General features: G+C 49.8%; 1 protein-coding gene across 3 annotated transcripts in view; it reads right to left on the bottom strand.

Moving 5' to 3' along the window:
* Positions 1–17,160, bottom strand: part of LPIN1 (lipin 1) — an 80,907-nt gene that overhangs the window by 41,641 nt on the left and 22,106 nt on the right. For 2 of the 3 annotated variants that reach the window (XM_049652510.1, XM_049652511.1), the window contains exons 2-6: positions 10,716–10,916; positions 9,876–9,971; positions 6,194–6,501; positions 4,245–4,370; positions 1,805–1,912 (exon numbers count right to left, since the gene is read on the bottom strand). In XM_049652510.1, the coding sequence (XP_049508467.1) occupies positions 1,805–1,912; positions 4,245–4,370; positions 6,194–6,501; positions 9,876–9,971; positions 10,716–10,916 (839 nt within the window). Of the gene's footprint in view, positions 1–1,804; positions 1,913–4,244; positions 4,371–6,193; positions 6,502–9,875; positions 9,972–10,715; positions 10,917–17,160 lie in introns of those variants that run through there. The other variant, XM_049652509.1, reaches the window with a different exon arrangement.

Genomic DNA, 17,160 nt, shown 5'->3' on the forward strand with positions numbered 1-17,160 from the left:
GGCACCGGTGTGTCCACAATTACGTATTCAGCGTACGTGAGATCTGCGGAGGGGATGTCGTGGCCGCCAGCGTACCTACACAATCGTCATCACAGAAACAGCGCGCTGCGATCGGCTCCCTGTCCTCAACACCACTGCACCCAAATCTCACATCGTCTGCGTAACAAGCTCCTGCTGTTCGATTCTGTCACACAAAATATGATCTCTATTTTGTTACAAAGTCCGTGGAACACGGAACTGTCTTACCCGCTGCGCTCAACGAAGTGAAGCCCTTGCCACTGAACTTGCCCTAGAGGAGGCGGGGGCCAGCAAATTTTGTCTGGGAAAGGCCAGAGAGCAAACGGCTCAAGCTTTGTGGGTTACGCGGTCTCTGTCACAACTGCACAATCTTGCCACCGTGGCACCAAACCGGCCCCGGACGACGCGGGAACGAACTGGCCGCGTGCCCACAACACCCCGAGGACGGATGGAGGGCCGCGGGTGGCCCCACCAGCTGCAGTCTGCCAACCCCTGCGCTAGGAAGAAGGCAGATGCTGACCACCGTTCTCTCGCGGCACCAACTCCCGAATCCCTGATATTCTGATCCTCTGATGGACGCCACAAGCCATAGGTTTCCCGAGAAGTATCCAGGGCTGCAGATTCGCATTCACAGAGAACCAAACCGGGCGTGGAAGCCGTAAGCTAGGAGTCCCGTCTCTCCCGCTCAACACGCCACACAAATGGCGGCACGTGGGCACCACCGGCCTTTGTCCAAAGCATTGGGATCCAGGCTCCCAGAAGGTGAACCGGGGAGAAGACTCCCAACGCCGAGGGTGACTGATGAGAAGAACGGTGGCTCCAAAGTTTCCCACCACCACATACTGGGCTTTCAAGATCAAGGGTTGTTCAAAGCAGGAGGCTTACAAGGTCAGTGACTGATCTTCGTAAGTAATGCATTTATTTATTAGCCACGTTAATAGTTTTCAGGATTCTGGCAGCCCCAGTTAGGCAAGTCAGTTTTAACCGTTCACCGCTTAGCGTACTCTTTTTAAAATGGTCTCTCCTCCGCACGTGTAACCCCCAAATAAAGCACCTCCTGAGACCTGATTCTTTAATCACGAAGAAAAACAGTTTCCCACATAGAACTTAATCATAGCTTCGCCGTTCAAGGTTATAAAGTAAGCCATGTAGGTCCACCATGCAGCTTCGAGTATGGGCGACACGGAGGGAAGGAGGCCGAAATCGCAGACCACGGCATCCGAGGAATATACAAACCTATATAATCCCAAACCTTAAGATCGCCCTGTGCTAGTCTCTGAAATTCCATTCTAGAAATGTTGTGGAAACATGACTCCATTATTCAGGAAGTCTAAAAAGCTATTTAAAGGAGTTATAATAACTTCCCCTATACTAAAGATCTTATAAACTTATTTGCTGAACAACCCCCGAGACAAAAGAAGGATCATATTCCCAACTTTTATTTCATTATTCTGTTTTTGCACAGCACTCCACAAAAATTAGGAAGGACTCTCTGCTTAATCACTACTAATGCGCAGAGAATCAAATTTAATAGCGAAGAAAACATCTAATAATCTACAAATGCTTAAAAACATCGAAGGAAAATAATCATCTCTGTGTATTTGCTTCATAAGTAATTCGGTTAGTCGGATAGATTTGTAAGCGTTAGATCAAAATTTTCACTTGCGTGACCTCTACGGGTTTTCTGCATAAGTAATTTGGTCAATGGTAAACAGACTTTTACGTAAGAGTTAGAGCACAATTTTTATTAGGGAAGACATCCAAGTGGGGAAAAAAGCCCCTCTACCTTTCCGAAGCATAGAAGTGGGAAGGCTGTGAAGGACAAGAGCTAGAAAGGCCTCCCTCGGCCACAACTGCCAGGCGGGGGGCAGTCCCTTGGCAATCTATCAGGCTGCTGGATACCACGTGATAGACATTAAAAGAAAGAAAAATCATAGGTCAATTAAATTACATTTCATATAAATTCTTTGACTAACTCTCCACAATAACATTTGCAAGAAAATGAACATGCTTAGGCATCCGACCACAGCAGAGGACTAGGGGACTAGCTGTTGAAATCACTAGGAAATCAACATGAATTTTTTGCACCACAAGAACAGGAAACTGCCAAAAGACTCATTTCACTTTCTCTTTCATCCTTCTGCCCATAAAAGATTGTTTTTCTCTGGTCAGAATTTAGTGCTTGATCAAGCTGCATACACCAAAGACTTGATCATCTCTGCTGCCAGCTGTCTCTTTAAAGAAAAGAAAATGCATAATTCCAAGTATGGAAATGTATCTATTTATCCTAATTTGTAATTGCATTTGACAGCAGTCAGACCCACATGATCTGACATGGTCGCTGTTCTGGATTCAGACAGGAAAACATGAGAGACAGAGAAACATACCCAGGGTTGAGTTTAAAACATTTGTTTTGGGACGCCTGGATGGCTCAGTCGGTTGAGCGACCGACTTCGGCTCAGGTCACGATTTCATGGTTCGTGAGTTCAAGCCCCCACATTATGCTCGCTGCTATGAACACAGAGCCTGGAGCCTGCTTTGGATCCTCTGTCTCCCTCCCTCTCAATCCCTCCCCCGCTCACTCACTGTCTCAAAAATAAACAAAAAATAAAATAAAACACTTCTTTTAAATTCTTAAAATGAATGTAGAGCGTTTCAACAGATTTTTCAACCCCTTAGTGGTTTCTAAAGTATTCCACATAGTTTTCTTTCTAAAGTACCATGCTCTTCCCTTAGGGTTCATCTCCACAGATCTAGGGGGACAATGGAGGAGGTTCCAGAAAGGTCTAACATCTGCACTGTCCATCACGACAGCCACAAGCCACGCGTGGCTACCTAGCGCTTGAAATAGGACGCGTCCCAACTGAGATGGTCCACACATGTGAAATTCACAATGATCTTACACATTGCGAAATACCTCGCCAATAACTTTCTGAAAACTAGTTATTTGATGATGTTTTGGATATGCTGGGTCAAAGGAAATATACAAAATGTAACTTCATCAGTTTCTTTTAACCTTTTAAGGATGGCTCCTAGATTATTATAAATGACATTCGGAGCTGGCCTTATGCTTCTATTGCACGGGGCTGGTCTGCAGACAGACCCCCACAGGGACGCCTCACAGGCCCCCCAGCCCCACCCTGGTGACTAACACTCACTGTCATGATCCTGGCTGGAAACCAGGTATGGGACACATCTATTTTTCTGTGACTTCAACCCCAGTGCATGCTGCTGACTGTGCTGTGGCATCAGCAAGGTCACTCTAGTCAAACTTGAACCAGGAGTGTGTTTGGCAGACTCTGGAAGGCAGGGAGGCAGGAAGCCTTTGTGACAGGGGCTCCTACACTTTCACTAGAAACGAGAAGTACCTCCAACACATTAGGAACAAGAACGATCCAAGGAAGCCATCAGTTCGCACATTTGAGACCTTTTTCCCCCAGTGGCCCTCCCTCCACCGTGAAACTTCAGCCCCATGGCCAGACTGTGCAACTGCTTATGTGCTGTGGCCCTTCAGAGGCCACGAGCCATTATAACATCTAAGAAGTCTTTGCTGCCCAGGAGCCAATTTTTTGGTCTCAGTGGGGGTGAGACCATCCCTGCTGAGGACACACGGTTTCCATCTGTCCCCTCCCCAGTTCTTCTGAAAAGTGCTCAGATGGGCTCACGTGCTCTCCGAGTTGGCACTGACAGAAGTCTCTGGAGTCTTTGGGAGGGCAACCTGCACAGGGAGCAGGTCTGGTCCTCCAAGTTTATACCGGATTCTAGGGTGACTTCAGACTTCTCCTCAGGGAAATAAATATCCTTGAATTCGGCAGAAGGCATTAAGCATGAGGACAGGGCATCATTCTAACAGCCCAGAACCACCTCGGGGGCTCCTGGAGCGACAGCTGTGCTCCTGAACCTTATCTGAGATCTAAGTGTCAGGAAAGGCTCAGTCACCTGTTCTCTCCCACTGACACTCAGCACTGAGTAACTTAAGTGGTCTTTCCTTCAATGTCACCTATGGGGACCCCAGAGCCACGATGGCAGTTTGACTGGGATATCGGATAGAAGTTGATGGTCTGCCCATGTCCTTTTTCGGTCCTGATCCGTACCTCCTACTCTAAACTGCATTTTTTCACTGTTTACGTCTACTTCACTCTTTTATTAAACACACCTCCTATAAATGACTTCAAATCCTCTGGACGAGGGTGCGCGAATGCACACGCTTTCCCCCAGCAACCTACCTTGCGCTGGGTGACCACTCTCTATCAGAATTAGGGTACGATGCTGACTGAGGGTAAGTCACGATGGGGGAAGGGTTTTCCTTAGAAACCTCTTCTTGGAATGCAGATAGATCATTAGGGAGAGTTCTGGAGGAAAAAAAGAAAAGACGAAAGTCAAGGAACTATAAGTGATAGATTCACACTAAAGGCAAGTTTCCATTTCATACCGATTATCTCTAAATTGTTTATGGAGTAACATGACCTCCTTCTACCACCCGGGTATACTGTGGGCAGTAGAGAGGGAAAAAGTGAGACAGAGACACATATAAATGTGTTTCGTGCGTTGGCCGAATTGCAAATGTAAAGTGACTGTATTCAAGCACCTGGACTGACGGACGTGTGTGATGGTTACACAGCCTGCTGTATACACTGTGACACCAAAACGAGACCCAGGAGGCTGTCAAGGTCTCGCTGTGCACGGGTGGGGCTGCCGAATAACTGAATGACCACACACGGATGATGCTTCATCCAGCAGAACAAATACGTGATAGAGACCAAAGGAATCTTGTAACTGCAAAATGATTGCAGATCTGTCTCGTTTCAGGTAGAATGCCTTCATTAAAAAAACAGGATGCACTATTTCACTCACGCAGAGGCCATCTGTCCGTATGTTTGCTGTTCCCTGAGGTATCTATCACCAACCAAGTTCTGGAATGAAAAGCCACACAGGCATGGCAACTATAATAAGCCCAGCCATCAGTTTCTGAGCCTGCAGCAGATTAGAGGCTATAGTTAGGAAAAGGGACATTGCCAATTTGCCTGTATTTTTAGCCAAGAAAAAAAATAATGTCCTATTTTGAATAATGAAGCAGAGGGATACGCCTGATGTCCCTTATCCCTTGTTGATGCTAACAAGACACAAAAACAGTCATCAAAAATGATACCGAATGACATAAAAGTCTGAACCATCAAGCTCCCTTACAAAGGAGTTTTTCTCTTTGAAAACTGGCGGTCATCACCAAAATAGTAACACACAGAAGCACAATGTCACTGCACTGTCAAAAGCAAAGCCAAACAAGATGACCGTTAAACCTTGGGCCTAATCAAAATTGAAAATGGGGAAGTTTGTCTGGAGGGAAAACTGGCCATGTTCTACACGTACTTGTAACCTGAAGTCTATCACAGATCAGGCCCTAGCTAGAAGCCAGTCCGACTGCCGGGAACACAACCGGCGTCCAGATAAGAGCAGGCAGGTTCTGGGATATCTGGGTGGCTCAGTTGGTTAAGTGTCCGACGCTTGATTTCGGCTCAGGTCATGATCTCACGTCGACAGCACAGAGCCTGCTTGGGATTCTCTCTCCCTTTCTCTCAGCCTCTCTCTCTCTCTCTCTCTCGCTAAAAAAATTTAAAAACTAAAAAAAATAAAGAGTACACAGGTCAGGTTCTGAAACTATGGTTTGGTGCAGGAAGTATCAGTTTGCTCAGTTCTCTGTTCCTTGGCTCTGTCCTAGAGGTCGAAGTTACCAGACAAGGGAGGAGGTCTGATATTACCAGCTGCCTCAAATCTCTATGCTACTTTAAGGCTGGGTCCACAGAATTCTAAAACTCCATCTAAAATGGGGCTCCTGGGTGGCTCAGCCGGTTAAACGGCCGACTTCAGCTCAGGTCACAATCTCACGGTTCACGAGTTCAAGCCCCGAGTCGGGCTCTGTGCTGACAGCTCAGGGCCTGGAGCCTGCCTCGGATTCTGTGTCTCCTCCTCGCTCTCTGCCCCTGCCCTGCTCACGTTCTGTCTCTCTCTCTCAAAAACGAATTAAAAAACATTGAAACAAAAATGTGTTTTAAACTCCATCTAAAATACATTACCATAAGAATAAGGAATTCTGGGGAAAAAAAGAGTTTGTAAGAATCATCTTAAAAAGTCAATGCGCCCAACTCGAACACAGGTCCTGCCTCTTGAGAGCACTTACCTACTACCGTCTGGCGGGTCGGCCTCCTCGTCGGAGCTCATCTCTATGGGAAACATGTCTTCGTCCTCAGATGTGTTCATGTTGTCGTCTCTTTTCAGGGTGTCCAGCTGGGACTTTCTCCTCCTTTTTCTTCTCTTCTTCACTAAAGAGCTGCTCGAAGGGGCCTCACTGGGAGGTGAGGCCTGGGCTGACGTGCTGGGGTCCAGGGTTCGGAGCCGATCTACCGAGCTCCTTTTCAGCTGGCACTCCATGTGGGCGGCTCCGTCCGACAGGATAGGGGAGGTGGCCAGGTACATGGGGATCACTTCCTACGGGACAAAATCGTTTTCAGAGTCTCATGAATTTGGGCATAAGGAGCAGGATGCTGCCAAAGGCCGGCCAGGGTCCCTGTAGGAGCCTGAGCGCCCCTGGCGAGGGCCGCGCGGGGCAGGCCGGCTGGACGCCACGTCTGGGGGGTGCGGCGGCCAGACCTGATAGCCGACCACAAAGTCAACGAGACATTAAATGCCATTTGTACCGAATCCTGCGTTTTCCTAATTGTAACAAAGCAAGGTACTTAGTGACTTCAGGCCACCAAAAGCCGGCTGTGTTTGAAATATCTAAAGCAAAGAGGAGAAAAGGGGCTTTGAGGCATTTATATTACCCTGGGATCTGGACTCAATTTTGCATTTCAGTGTGGGTAAGTGTGTGCGTGCATGCTTGTGTGCAAAAGGGAGAAAGAATGTGTATGTATTTTTTCATACGCACTGAATTAAGATGACAGTAATTAAAAAAAAAAAAGGAAAAAAACACCTGACAGCCGCCATCCCCAAACCTGCCGACAAAGAGAGCACATCCTGGCACATAGCTGATGATTCGATACGGACTCTCTTCTTAAAAGCAAAAGGGAAAAACACACAGCCTGTCAATTTAACAGTCGTTTAACAATGATTTGGCAGTTTTTAAAAAACTGTAAAGATCACTGTATTAACGAATGACTTGTTTATTATGCGACACTCGGTAACAAGAAGTAAAGAACATACACAGGGGCGCCTGGGTGGCTTGGTCGGTTAAGCATCAGACTTCAGCTCAGGTCATGATCTCACAGCTGGTGAGTTCGAGCCCGGCCTCCAGCTCTGAGCTGACAGCCTGGAGCCCGCTTCAGATTCTGTCTCTCTCTCTCTCTCTAAGAGGTTTAGAGAACATCCGATGTGCTGCACATATACAATGAACATCTCAGGGCCGAAGCCTCGGGCTGGGAGGGGAGAGGTCATCTCAGCCAGCCGCGCAGTGGGCCAAAGTGGAAATGTGGACGGCCTTGAGATGGGGTTAAGAGCAAAGAAGGGTCCACAGGCTGGATAGGGGAGAGGCAGATTGCCGCAGGTTGAGGGGGGAGACCGCATCCTGGGCCAATCCGGAGATGAGGGACGCAGGCTTCCCGGATTTCCGGCGGCCTTCTAGGGGTCGCCAGAGGCAGGCATAAGGGGCACAACGCACTCTGGCCTCCGAAGCCCCGTCCCACCCACAGGCACCCTCAAGGCCAGCACAGCAGGCCCCCGGGTCTGCACCTTCCATGACAGCCTCGCCCCAAACGCGTCTTCAACTCTCACAGTGTAAAATCTGTCCAGAGCTAAGGGACAACAGAAATGTAAAATGCCAAGTATCCATCTGAGATGGAAAGAATCGGTAATTCCGAATTAATGCTTCTCAGAGCCTTCCCTTTGAATAGGAAGGTAAAGATTGGCAGGGACTCCCCCCTCCTGCCCCTCCTCCCAACCCCCCCCTCCCCCGCCGCCTGGGGTTATTAAGGGATGAAGGGTATGGGATGAGGACGCCGGTCCTCCTTTCATGTCACACCTTTGGGTGGGGACAGAGCCTGGGACGGTTTTACTCTGAAACTGAAATTACGGGCATTCGCGTTAAAGCCTGGAGCTGTTGAGATCTGCTCCTTTCCCATAAAGCTGCTATCTTCCTGTAAAGGAACTCGTCTAGGTGGATTGCACTGAGGAATCACGACAGGATCCCTCAAGGTGGCTTTCTCGATGAAGGAAAGCGTTGAAAAGTGGTCTGTCTTAGAAGAAAACGTAGCGGTAAATCGTCATGACCTTGGATTTGGCAAAGGATGCTTAGCTAGGACGCCGAAAGCAGGAGTAACAAAAGGAAACGGAAAGAGATAAACTGGATTTCATCAACATTTAAGTTTTGTGCTCCAAAGGACACCATCAAGGAAGCGAATAGGCACATATAAGGAACTCTCAACAACTCAATAATAAAAAGACCAAAACCCAATTTAAAAAAGATCTGAGTAGACATTTCTCTAAAGAAGATATACAGGGGAACCTGGGTGGCTCGGTCGGTTAAGCGTCCGACTCTTGGTTTCGGCTCAGGTCATGATCTCACGGTCTGTGGGTACGAGCCCTGCATCGGGCTCTGCGTGGACAGTGCGGAGCCTGCTTGAGATTCTCTCTCTTCCTCTCTCTCTGCCCCTCCCCGACTTGCGCTGTCTCCATCTCTCTCCAAATAAATAAGTAAACTTAGAAAATCGACATTAAAGGAAATATACAGACGGCCAATAAGCACGTGAAAAGATGCTCAACATCATTAGTCATCAGGGAGATGCAAACCACATCGAGGCACCCCTCCACACCCCCCAGGGCAGCTGGAATCGGTCAGCCGGCAAGTGTTGCTGAGGATGTGGACAAATCAAGACTCTCCTGCACTTCTGGTGGGAATGTAAAACGGCGCAGAGCTTTGGACAACGGTCTGGGAGTTCCTCAAACACTAACCACGGAGTTGCTACGTGACGCAGCAATTTTACTCCTGGGTACACACCCGAGAGAAATGATAACATATGTCCACACGAAGGTGCAACATTACTCATCACAGCCAAAAGGTAGAAACATCCCACGTGTCCCTGAGCGCACGAAGGGATACACAAAATGGGGGACATGGATACAACGGGCTGTTATCTTGCCAATACGGGCTACAGAATGGATGAACTCGGAACACATGCCAAGTGGACGAAGACAGGCACAAAAGACAACATGTTGTAAGACTGAATTCGTGTGAAGTCCAGAAGAGGAAAACCTATACCAGCAGAAGGCAGGGTGGTTGCTTAGAGCTCAGGCAGGAATGGGGGCTTGAGAATAGGCAGGTAGTGGCTAACGGGTACAGGGTTTCTTTGTGGGGTGATGAAAATGTCCTGAAATTGACTGGTGACAGTTGCACGTACCTTACAAGAGACAATACTGAAAAGCCTCGGACTCGTATCCTAGAAATGGATAGATCATCTGGTACCCAAACTGTATCTTAACAGAGCTGTTAAAGTCTTTAATAAAAAATGCAAGGGATTCGGTCACTCACTAAACAGAAATTAGAACAGTCAGCCCTCTGGGATTTGACACACCAGTGTCAAAGCTGTATGCTTTGGACAACAGCTTGGATGTGCTTTGGTTCCCGTCTCCTTGGACACGGTGGGCACGCGGAAGCAGGACCGGTGAGCCTTGTGTGGACATAGCACACACCCACCCGTCTGGCGCAAAAACCCCTGGTACAGGGAAACAGCCGCCCTTCTCTGCCGTGATGGTCTACACCGCCCAGCACGAGCATTACTTCGCCACACAAACTTCCGCTGCGTCCTCTAGATAAGCACTGCTCGAAATTCAAAACTAGGAAGTAACGCTGACCGCCCAGCCTTCCTTACCTGATCACTCTCAGTCTCTTGAACAAAAAACGCTTCTCCATTGTCTCCCAACTTCATGTGCAAATCCACGGATTCCCCGTTGATTTCTATGTCAACCTGAAGGAAAAAACACACCCCACCGCCACAGGAAACCTCATGGGGGATGCCGTGTCCTACATACACATATTTGAATCACATACATCCCCGAAGGATCTCACAATTCCAAACCTCAATCAATCCATCCAGACGTGCTCTCCGCCATCGGAAGTGGAGTCTATTTGCCCCCCACCCCCCACCCTGAGCCCGGGAAGGCTTGCGATTGTGCACAGCAAGCAGAGCACAACAGAAGTGGCTCTGTGAAACTCCCGAGGCCGGGTCAGAAGAAGGCAGGGTCCACCTGGCTCCTTTCCTCTGGAGATGCTCGCCCTATATCCAGCCGCCGTGTCATGCGGCCACCCAGGCCACATGGAGAGGCCACATGTGGGCATTCTGGCCAACGCTCTCAGCTGAGAGCCCAGCCGAGGGGCCACCAGCCATGTGAGTGACCGCATCTTTGGAGCGGGTCCTCCAACTGAGGCTCCAGATGGCAGAGGGCAGAGAAACCCCAGCCTGGCCACGCTCGGTCTGAATTCCTGACTCACAGAACCCACGAGCTTAATAAGTAGCTGGTTTTTGCCACTACGTTTTGGAGCAATTTAACACCACAGTTGGAGATAATATACTTGTCAATTCAGTGACCAGCCCCTTGCAGTGTGAAGCCACGATCCCAGAGGTCCAAAGCTCTGTGTGCGGACAGAAATACGATGATTTTTCTCTGAAGAAAGAAACTGTACCCCAGGTCACCGGGTCCTACGCTCTTACCACTTTCTCTCGGGAGCGCAGGACCCCCATCTTCCCAAAGCGCACGTGGAAAGGGGAACACTGAAGGCTCCCGTTGGGTTGGCGGACGACGATGATATCAATACATCCAGACAGGGTGGCAGGATTCAAGCCCTTGTAGAGTTCCTTCACGGTGACGAACACCTGGCCCGCCAACTGCCCAACGTAATTCATGGTTTGAGTCTGGGAAACAGAGACACAAACACACACACAGACGCACAGACGATTAACTCAGAGAAGGCCATCTCTCTAGAGTCAGTCCAAACGGGCTCATGGTCACGTCGAACACATGTGTTTGCACGTGGGACTTTCACAGCTTGTTCACATCATCTCGGTCCACCGGAATGAGCCCGCTATCCGTCTACCCCCGACCCGGTCAGCAAGCCCACAAACCTCCACGGCAGCGGCCCCAGGAACCCCAACTGGTAGCACTGGGCTCTTCCCCTCTGGGCCTACGGTTCTTGCTTACGGCACCCTTACGGCCCCTGCCAGCCTCACTCTGTCGTCACACGTAGGTTTCACACACGAAATCTTAAGACTCTCGAGAAGAGACTGTATTTGCTACCTCTTCGTATCTAGCCCCCCCCCCCCCATGCCAAAGAGAACAGATATTCAACAATATGAGTTGAAAAAAGTGGCTGTTTTCACTCGAGAAGGAAAAACAATGACTTTTATTTAGAACAACCTCCATCCCGGTCTTGGCCCGTCTGACTCTGGCCCATGACTCCAGGAGACATTCATCCGAACCACTTTGGTTTGTCTGCCCAGCTGATCAACTGAAGTCCGGTCAGCAAACACCCGGGCGTCTCCTCTACAAGGGGCCTGGTGGCGGGGACGCAGAGATAAAAAAGACCAAGTCCCTGTCCCCTGAAGGGATCCACAGGCTCATGGGGGCGACAGAAGTAAAACACAAGGAACTAGAATATGTCACTGCTATGTCTGTTCTAGGCAGACGCTAAGGGCCATGACCCAGGGAGGCGGAGGGGCCACGCCAGGGCAGGGAGGTGGGAAAAGGTGGACCAGAGCCCTGCAGGGGGTGCTGTGCCCGTGACAGAGGACACGCAGGGAAAAGATGGAGAGTTTAAGCCCCGCTGGGAGGTCCGGACGTTTCTAGGTGGCAACGCAAAGCCACCGCAGATTTGGGAACGACAAAACGATGATTCGATCCATGATTTCAAGTGAGTGTCATGATAATGACGTGCAGACTGGCCAGAAAAAGCCAGAGGCTGGAAGACTAAGTGGCGGCTGCTGATGATGGTGCAGACAAGACTCCGGCCCGAAAGGAGGCCACGAAGAGGCAGCCGGATGTGCTCGGGTCCAGGGGCCCGGCCGTGAGCTGGTGCCATATTCGGGCTCCACGGCCGCCTCAGTGCTGGTCCTCAGCGGCCCACCTGCCCACCTCGGCAAAGCCCACCCTCCGGTTCCACGGTCTGGCCCCGTCGCGTGCCCCGATGTGACTCACAGACTGGCCCACAGCCCTCGGGAGCCAACCCTGCAGCCATTGTCTGCCATCCACTCCTCCTGGCTCTGCCTCCCCGGGCCTCGTGCTCTCAGAGGTGACTGCGCCCCCCCCCCCACCCCCACCCGGGGTACCTGTCCTCAGGATGCAGCTCCCTTGGGGCTCCCTTCTTGCCTTCTTCCCCGGCTTTGCTGACCTCAAGCAAAGGCCCGGTCAAACCTGCGCTCCCCTCTCCTCTCTGTGCACTTGACCGGGCCTCCTGAGGCCACGTGGCTTCACCACCTGAGCATGGACGGTTTGCACGTTGTGACTTCCAATCGCTGGACCCCAAGACCTCACCCTCCCTCCCACCCATCACGCCCCGATTCGTCAAGGTGACCACCCGCCCTCCATGGGGGTGTGAGGGACCACGCTGAGCCCACCCATCTTCGGGTCCCTGACAATGATCCCGGCGACCATGACCTTGAGTACGCACGCCTGTCCCTGACCTGTTTGCGCAGTTCAGTTCTATGAACTTTCTCGCCCTGATGTGTCCCTGACCTAGCCCTGTGGTTTTCCTGTCACTTGGCGAAGCCAGATTGTCCCGGAGGCCAAGGACCAAGCCTTCTCTTTTCAAGTGAAAAAACCAAAAACTACCTTTCATAAGCCTCACCTCAACTCCTGCGACGTGTGGAAGTGAGAGCAGCACCCCAACCCCCCGCTTTACAAATGAGGAAACCGAGGCTCAATGCTGGCTGGCCAAACGCCCTGCAGGCAGGGGGCAAACACGAACTGCTGATTTAGGGCCAACTTAGAACAGGCCAGAACCCCAACAGCAATGAACAAAACCTCCAGAGAAAAGAGCGCAAGAAAGCCCCGACTGGCTCACTGTACAATTTTAAGTGGCACCCTCTCGATCGCCACCACCCGTCTCCCCCAGAAAGAGGCGAGCAGACCCTTCCGTGCACACATGCGGAGACGCGCTCGGGCCAGCCTCCCTTAGACGGGGTCTGCGTGACGCGGCCCGGCACCCACGGCTAACGCAAGGCACGTGGACGCGAAAATATAAAACGGCATGATTTCTAAATCTGTGTAGCCGTGCAAGCTAACTGACTTCGTGTAACAAGGGAGAGGGGACCGTTCCTGGAGATGAACAATGCGGAAAAAAAGGATTCCTTGGAACCTTGATACATCTTGGTTTTGTTTTAGGGTTTTTTTATTTGTTTGTTTTTTAAAGATTTTATTTATTTTTATTTTTTTCACTTTTTTTAATTTTTTTTTTTATAATTTACATCCAAATTAGTTAGCATATAGTACAACAATGATTGCAGGAGTGGATTCCTTAGTGCCCCTGACCCATTTAGCCCATCCCCCCTCCCACAACCCCTCCAGCAACCCTCAGTTTGTCCTCCATATTTAAGAGTCTCTTCTGTTTTGACCCCTCCCTGTTTTTATATTATTTTTGTTTCCCTTCCCTTAGGTTCATCTGTTTTGTTCTCTTAAAGGGTTTTTTTTAAGGAAGGCTTATGCCCAAGGTGGGGCTCGAACTCATGACTCCGAGATCAAGAGTCGCAGGAGCCACCCAGGGCCAAGAACCCTGATATTTCTTCTAGGGAATCATTTTACCAAAAAAAAAAACAAAAAACGCACCACCTCGATGTTCAACGTAGATTTTAACATACAGGACTCACCGAGAGGGGTAAACCTCTAACTCTATAGCCAAGTGTAAGCAGCATGAACATTTTTGTACGATTTCTCTCACATGACCAGGTGCTCGAGTGATTCTCACAACAGCGCCGTAGACACGAGGCCTTTCAGACAAGGAAACTTAAGGACAAGCAAAGGTGCAACAAGGCAAACGCCCAAGGTCACAGGCCTGGGTTCGGAGGCGACCTCTGATTTGGTTCTGTCAGTCCCCCTCCCTTCTCCCTGGCCCCTTCCGGCTTCATCACCCTCAGCCGTGGGCCCTGCTGGTCCCTGAGGGACAGGTCACCGCCTCCCTGCATCGAGGCCCCCAACCCGCGCCCCAGCCCCTGCCCCTGCTCACGCGGCCGGGGACCCACTGGCCAGCATGCCGTATTCCCAACAAAGAGAATGCTCGTAACTGGATGGTACTCCCACATGTCGGCATCCCAGCTCCTCATCTGTGAGACGAGGACATCTGCCTGGGTGACCTGCGAGGTCCGATGGCCTGAAGATAAAGCCTGAAAGGGCATCTTCAATAATTCAGACTAAATGGTGCTCTGCTCTCCCGTCCTCAAGAACAAAGCTTCCCTCCCCCGTGTCAGCGAGCAAACTCAAGGCTGTTGTGCAGAATCTGAAGATTTCGAAGGTGGCAGGACCCTGGGTTGTTATTCCGACACCTCGTTTGACAGAAAAGAAGCCCAGACACGGAAGGTGACAGGCAGCGCTCCCCGTCTCCAAGAGACGGAGCGGGACCCCGACAGCCTGATTCCTGGTTCTGCGATCTTCCCTTCGTGCGTGGTGTAATTTTCCCACCACAAATAACCGGAAGTTACTTTGCTATCTTCAGCTACCCCTTCTATTGAATAACGTATTTGCAGATCGGAAAATATCTCCATTTGGAAGCAGAGAGCCTGTTCCATAATTCTCAGCAAATGACAGGTTCGTGGCCCCACCTGGCAATGTGCTCCTCGGTGTCTACAGGGACTGTCTTAACCAACCACGGAGAATCTTTTGGGAAGGGGACTGCTTGGACGAATACTATCTGAAACACGGGAAAAACACGGGTTGGCAAGGCTGGGAAGAAACTGGAATCTATGTGCGTTGTTGGTCAGAATGCGAAACGGTGCGGCGCGGTGTATGAAACAGTACAGAACACAGTTCCTCAGAACATTAAAAACAGAATTACCGTATGACCCCGCCATTCCACTTCTACGTACAGATCCCCAAAAACCAAAAGCAGGGTCTCAGAGAGATTCTTGCACGCCCACGTTCCCAGACGCGTTATCTCAATGGTTCCACGAGGTGGAAACCACCCAAGTGTCCCTTGATGGATGATGAACAGATAAACAAGATGTGGTGTATACATCCAATGGGGTATTAGCCTTAGAAAGGAAGGCAATTCTGATATTTGCTACAACGTGGATACACCTTGAGGACGTCACGCTAAGTGAAATAAGCCAATCGCATAAGGTCAAATGCCTTATGTACGATTCCGCCCACATAAAGTCCCTAGAGCGCGGAAATCCCTAGAAACAGGAAGTAGAAGAGTGATTATTACCCTCGGCTTCAGGGAGGAGGGAAGGGGAGTCAGTAAGAAACAAAAGCTGGAGCTGGAGGGAGGGATGGACGCGCCAACGGGGTGAAAGTCCTCATACGAAGGTTCTGAACTGCACACCTGCAAATGGCTGAGACAGTCCCGTTTTCTGTGACGTGTACGTCACCACAATTTTAAAAGGGGGTGAGCGAGAACACTGTACCAACCAGAAGTCATTTCAGGAAGATGAATAATGTTTGCCTGGACCCAGGAGGCACGGGACAGCCTTTCAGGGGAGGAGGGGGGCGCCCGGTTCACCCCCAGCTTCTGCTTGGCTGAGTGAGGGGTGCAGGCAAGTCGGGGGGCGGGGGGGGGGGGGTCCATGGCTCTTTATCTCTCCTCTTCCAGGATTTCCTCTAAATAAGCGCTGGGCAAATACTGGGCGAACCCAAGAACAGACGAGCTGGACGCCAATCTCACTTCCTCGGATCTGTTCAAAGTGAAAGGGCTCAAGGAAGAAGGTAATCTGATTTCCCTCAAGATAAGAAGCCAGACCAGCCAGCCTGAGATGGACTCCGTCCCTTCACCGGCTCGTCAATCTCATTACCGTCCTCCTTCCCCACGGTCACTACCACTCCGGGTCGGGCAGCGAGGGGAACGCTTTGAAGAACAAAGCATCTTAACTACCTCAAGCATAACCCAAGTACCACCTGTAAAAACACAAAACAAAATGCTTACGCATCCAGTGGGACAGAGGGGCACGCTGGAGACACCTGCTCCTTACTCACCCCAGACCGAATCCCTGTGAAGTCTAGTGGTTTTCATCTCAAAACTCGGCAAATGGCTGCTTCACCCGACAGGGCTTCGTGTATCACGTGAAATAGGATCCCACAGCCTATTTCAGTGGTATTTTGAGGAGACGTAAGCCAAACCCCACATAAACATCGTCTGGCCAAACGAGGGTTCTCCAGACTCTACTGTGGGTTTTCGGAGGTTAAGAAACATATAAGATGTCATACACATAAATGTATAAATACAGATAAATACATATTAAATGTTATTTGTATATTTTATATTTATATATATTTTATATATATGTGTGTGTGTGTGTGTGTATATATATGTATATATACACATATATATATATATATATATTTTTTTTTTTTAAACAGGGCATCTTCTAGCTTTCCAGAAGATATTCTGAGGCTATGACATCTTATGGGAATAACGTCTTTCCAGACAGTTTTCCCTAAATTAGAAACTACTGTGGTACTTATATTAGAGCCAAACAGATAAAACACAAAATCCAAAAGCATAGGGGCGCCTGGGTGGCTCGATCGGTTGAGCGTCCAACTTCCGCTCAGGTCATATCTCACGGCTCATGGGTCGGGCTCTGTGCTGACAGCTCGGAGCCTGGAGCCTGGAGCCTGCTTCGGATTCTGTGTCTCCATCTCTCTCTGCCCCTCCCCCGCTCACATTTGGGGTCTCTATCTCAAAAATAAATAAACATTAAAAAAAATTAAAGCGAAAAAAAAAAAAAAAAAAAAAAAAACAACAACAATGGGTAACACCAGTTACCTCATTTCTAATGCAGAACCCAGGGCACCAGGTGGGTGAGACGCTCAGAGTAGCACGGCCAGCAGCAGAGTGAGGGCAGGAGCCCAAGTTGAACCCCGAGACTCCCCTGCTCTCCTCCACGTAGTGCTGCTTCCCAATCTCGGTGCATGAAACCGGTATAAATGGGTGAGGCCCAGTTAAAGAAAATCGGC

The sequence above is a fragment of the Panthera uncia genome (genome assembly GCF_023721935.1).
Source record: "Panthera uncia isolate 11264 chromosome A3 unlocalized genomic scaffold, Puncia_PCG_1.0 HiC_scaffold_12, whole genome shotgun sequence".
In the NCBI taxonomy this organism is placed as follows: Eukaryota; Metazoa; Chordata; class Mammalia; order Carnivora; family Felidae; genus Panthera; species Panthera uncia.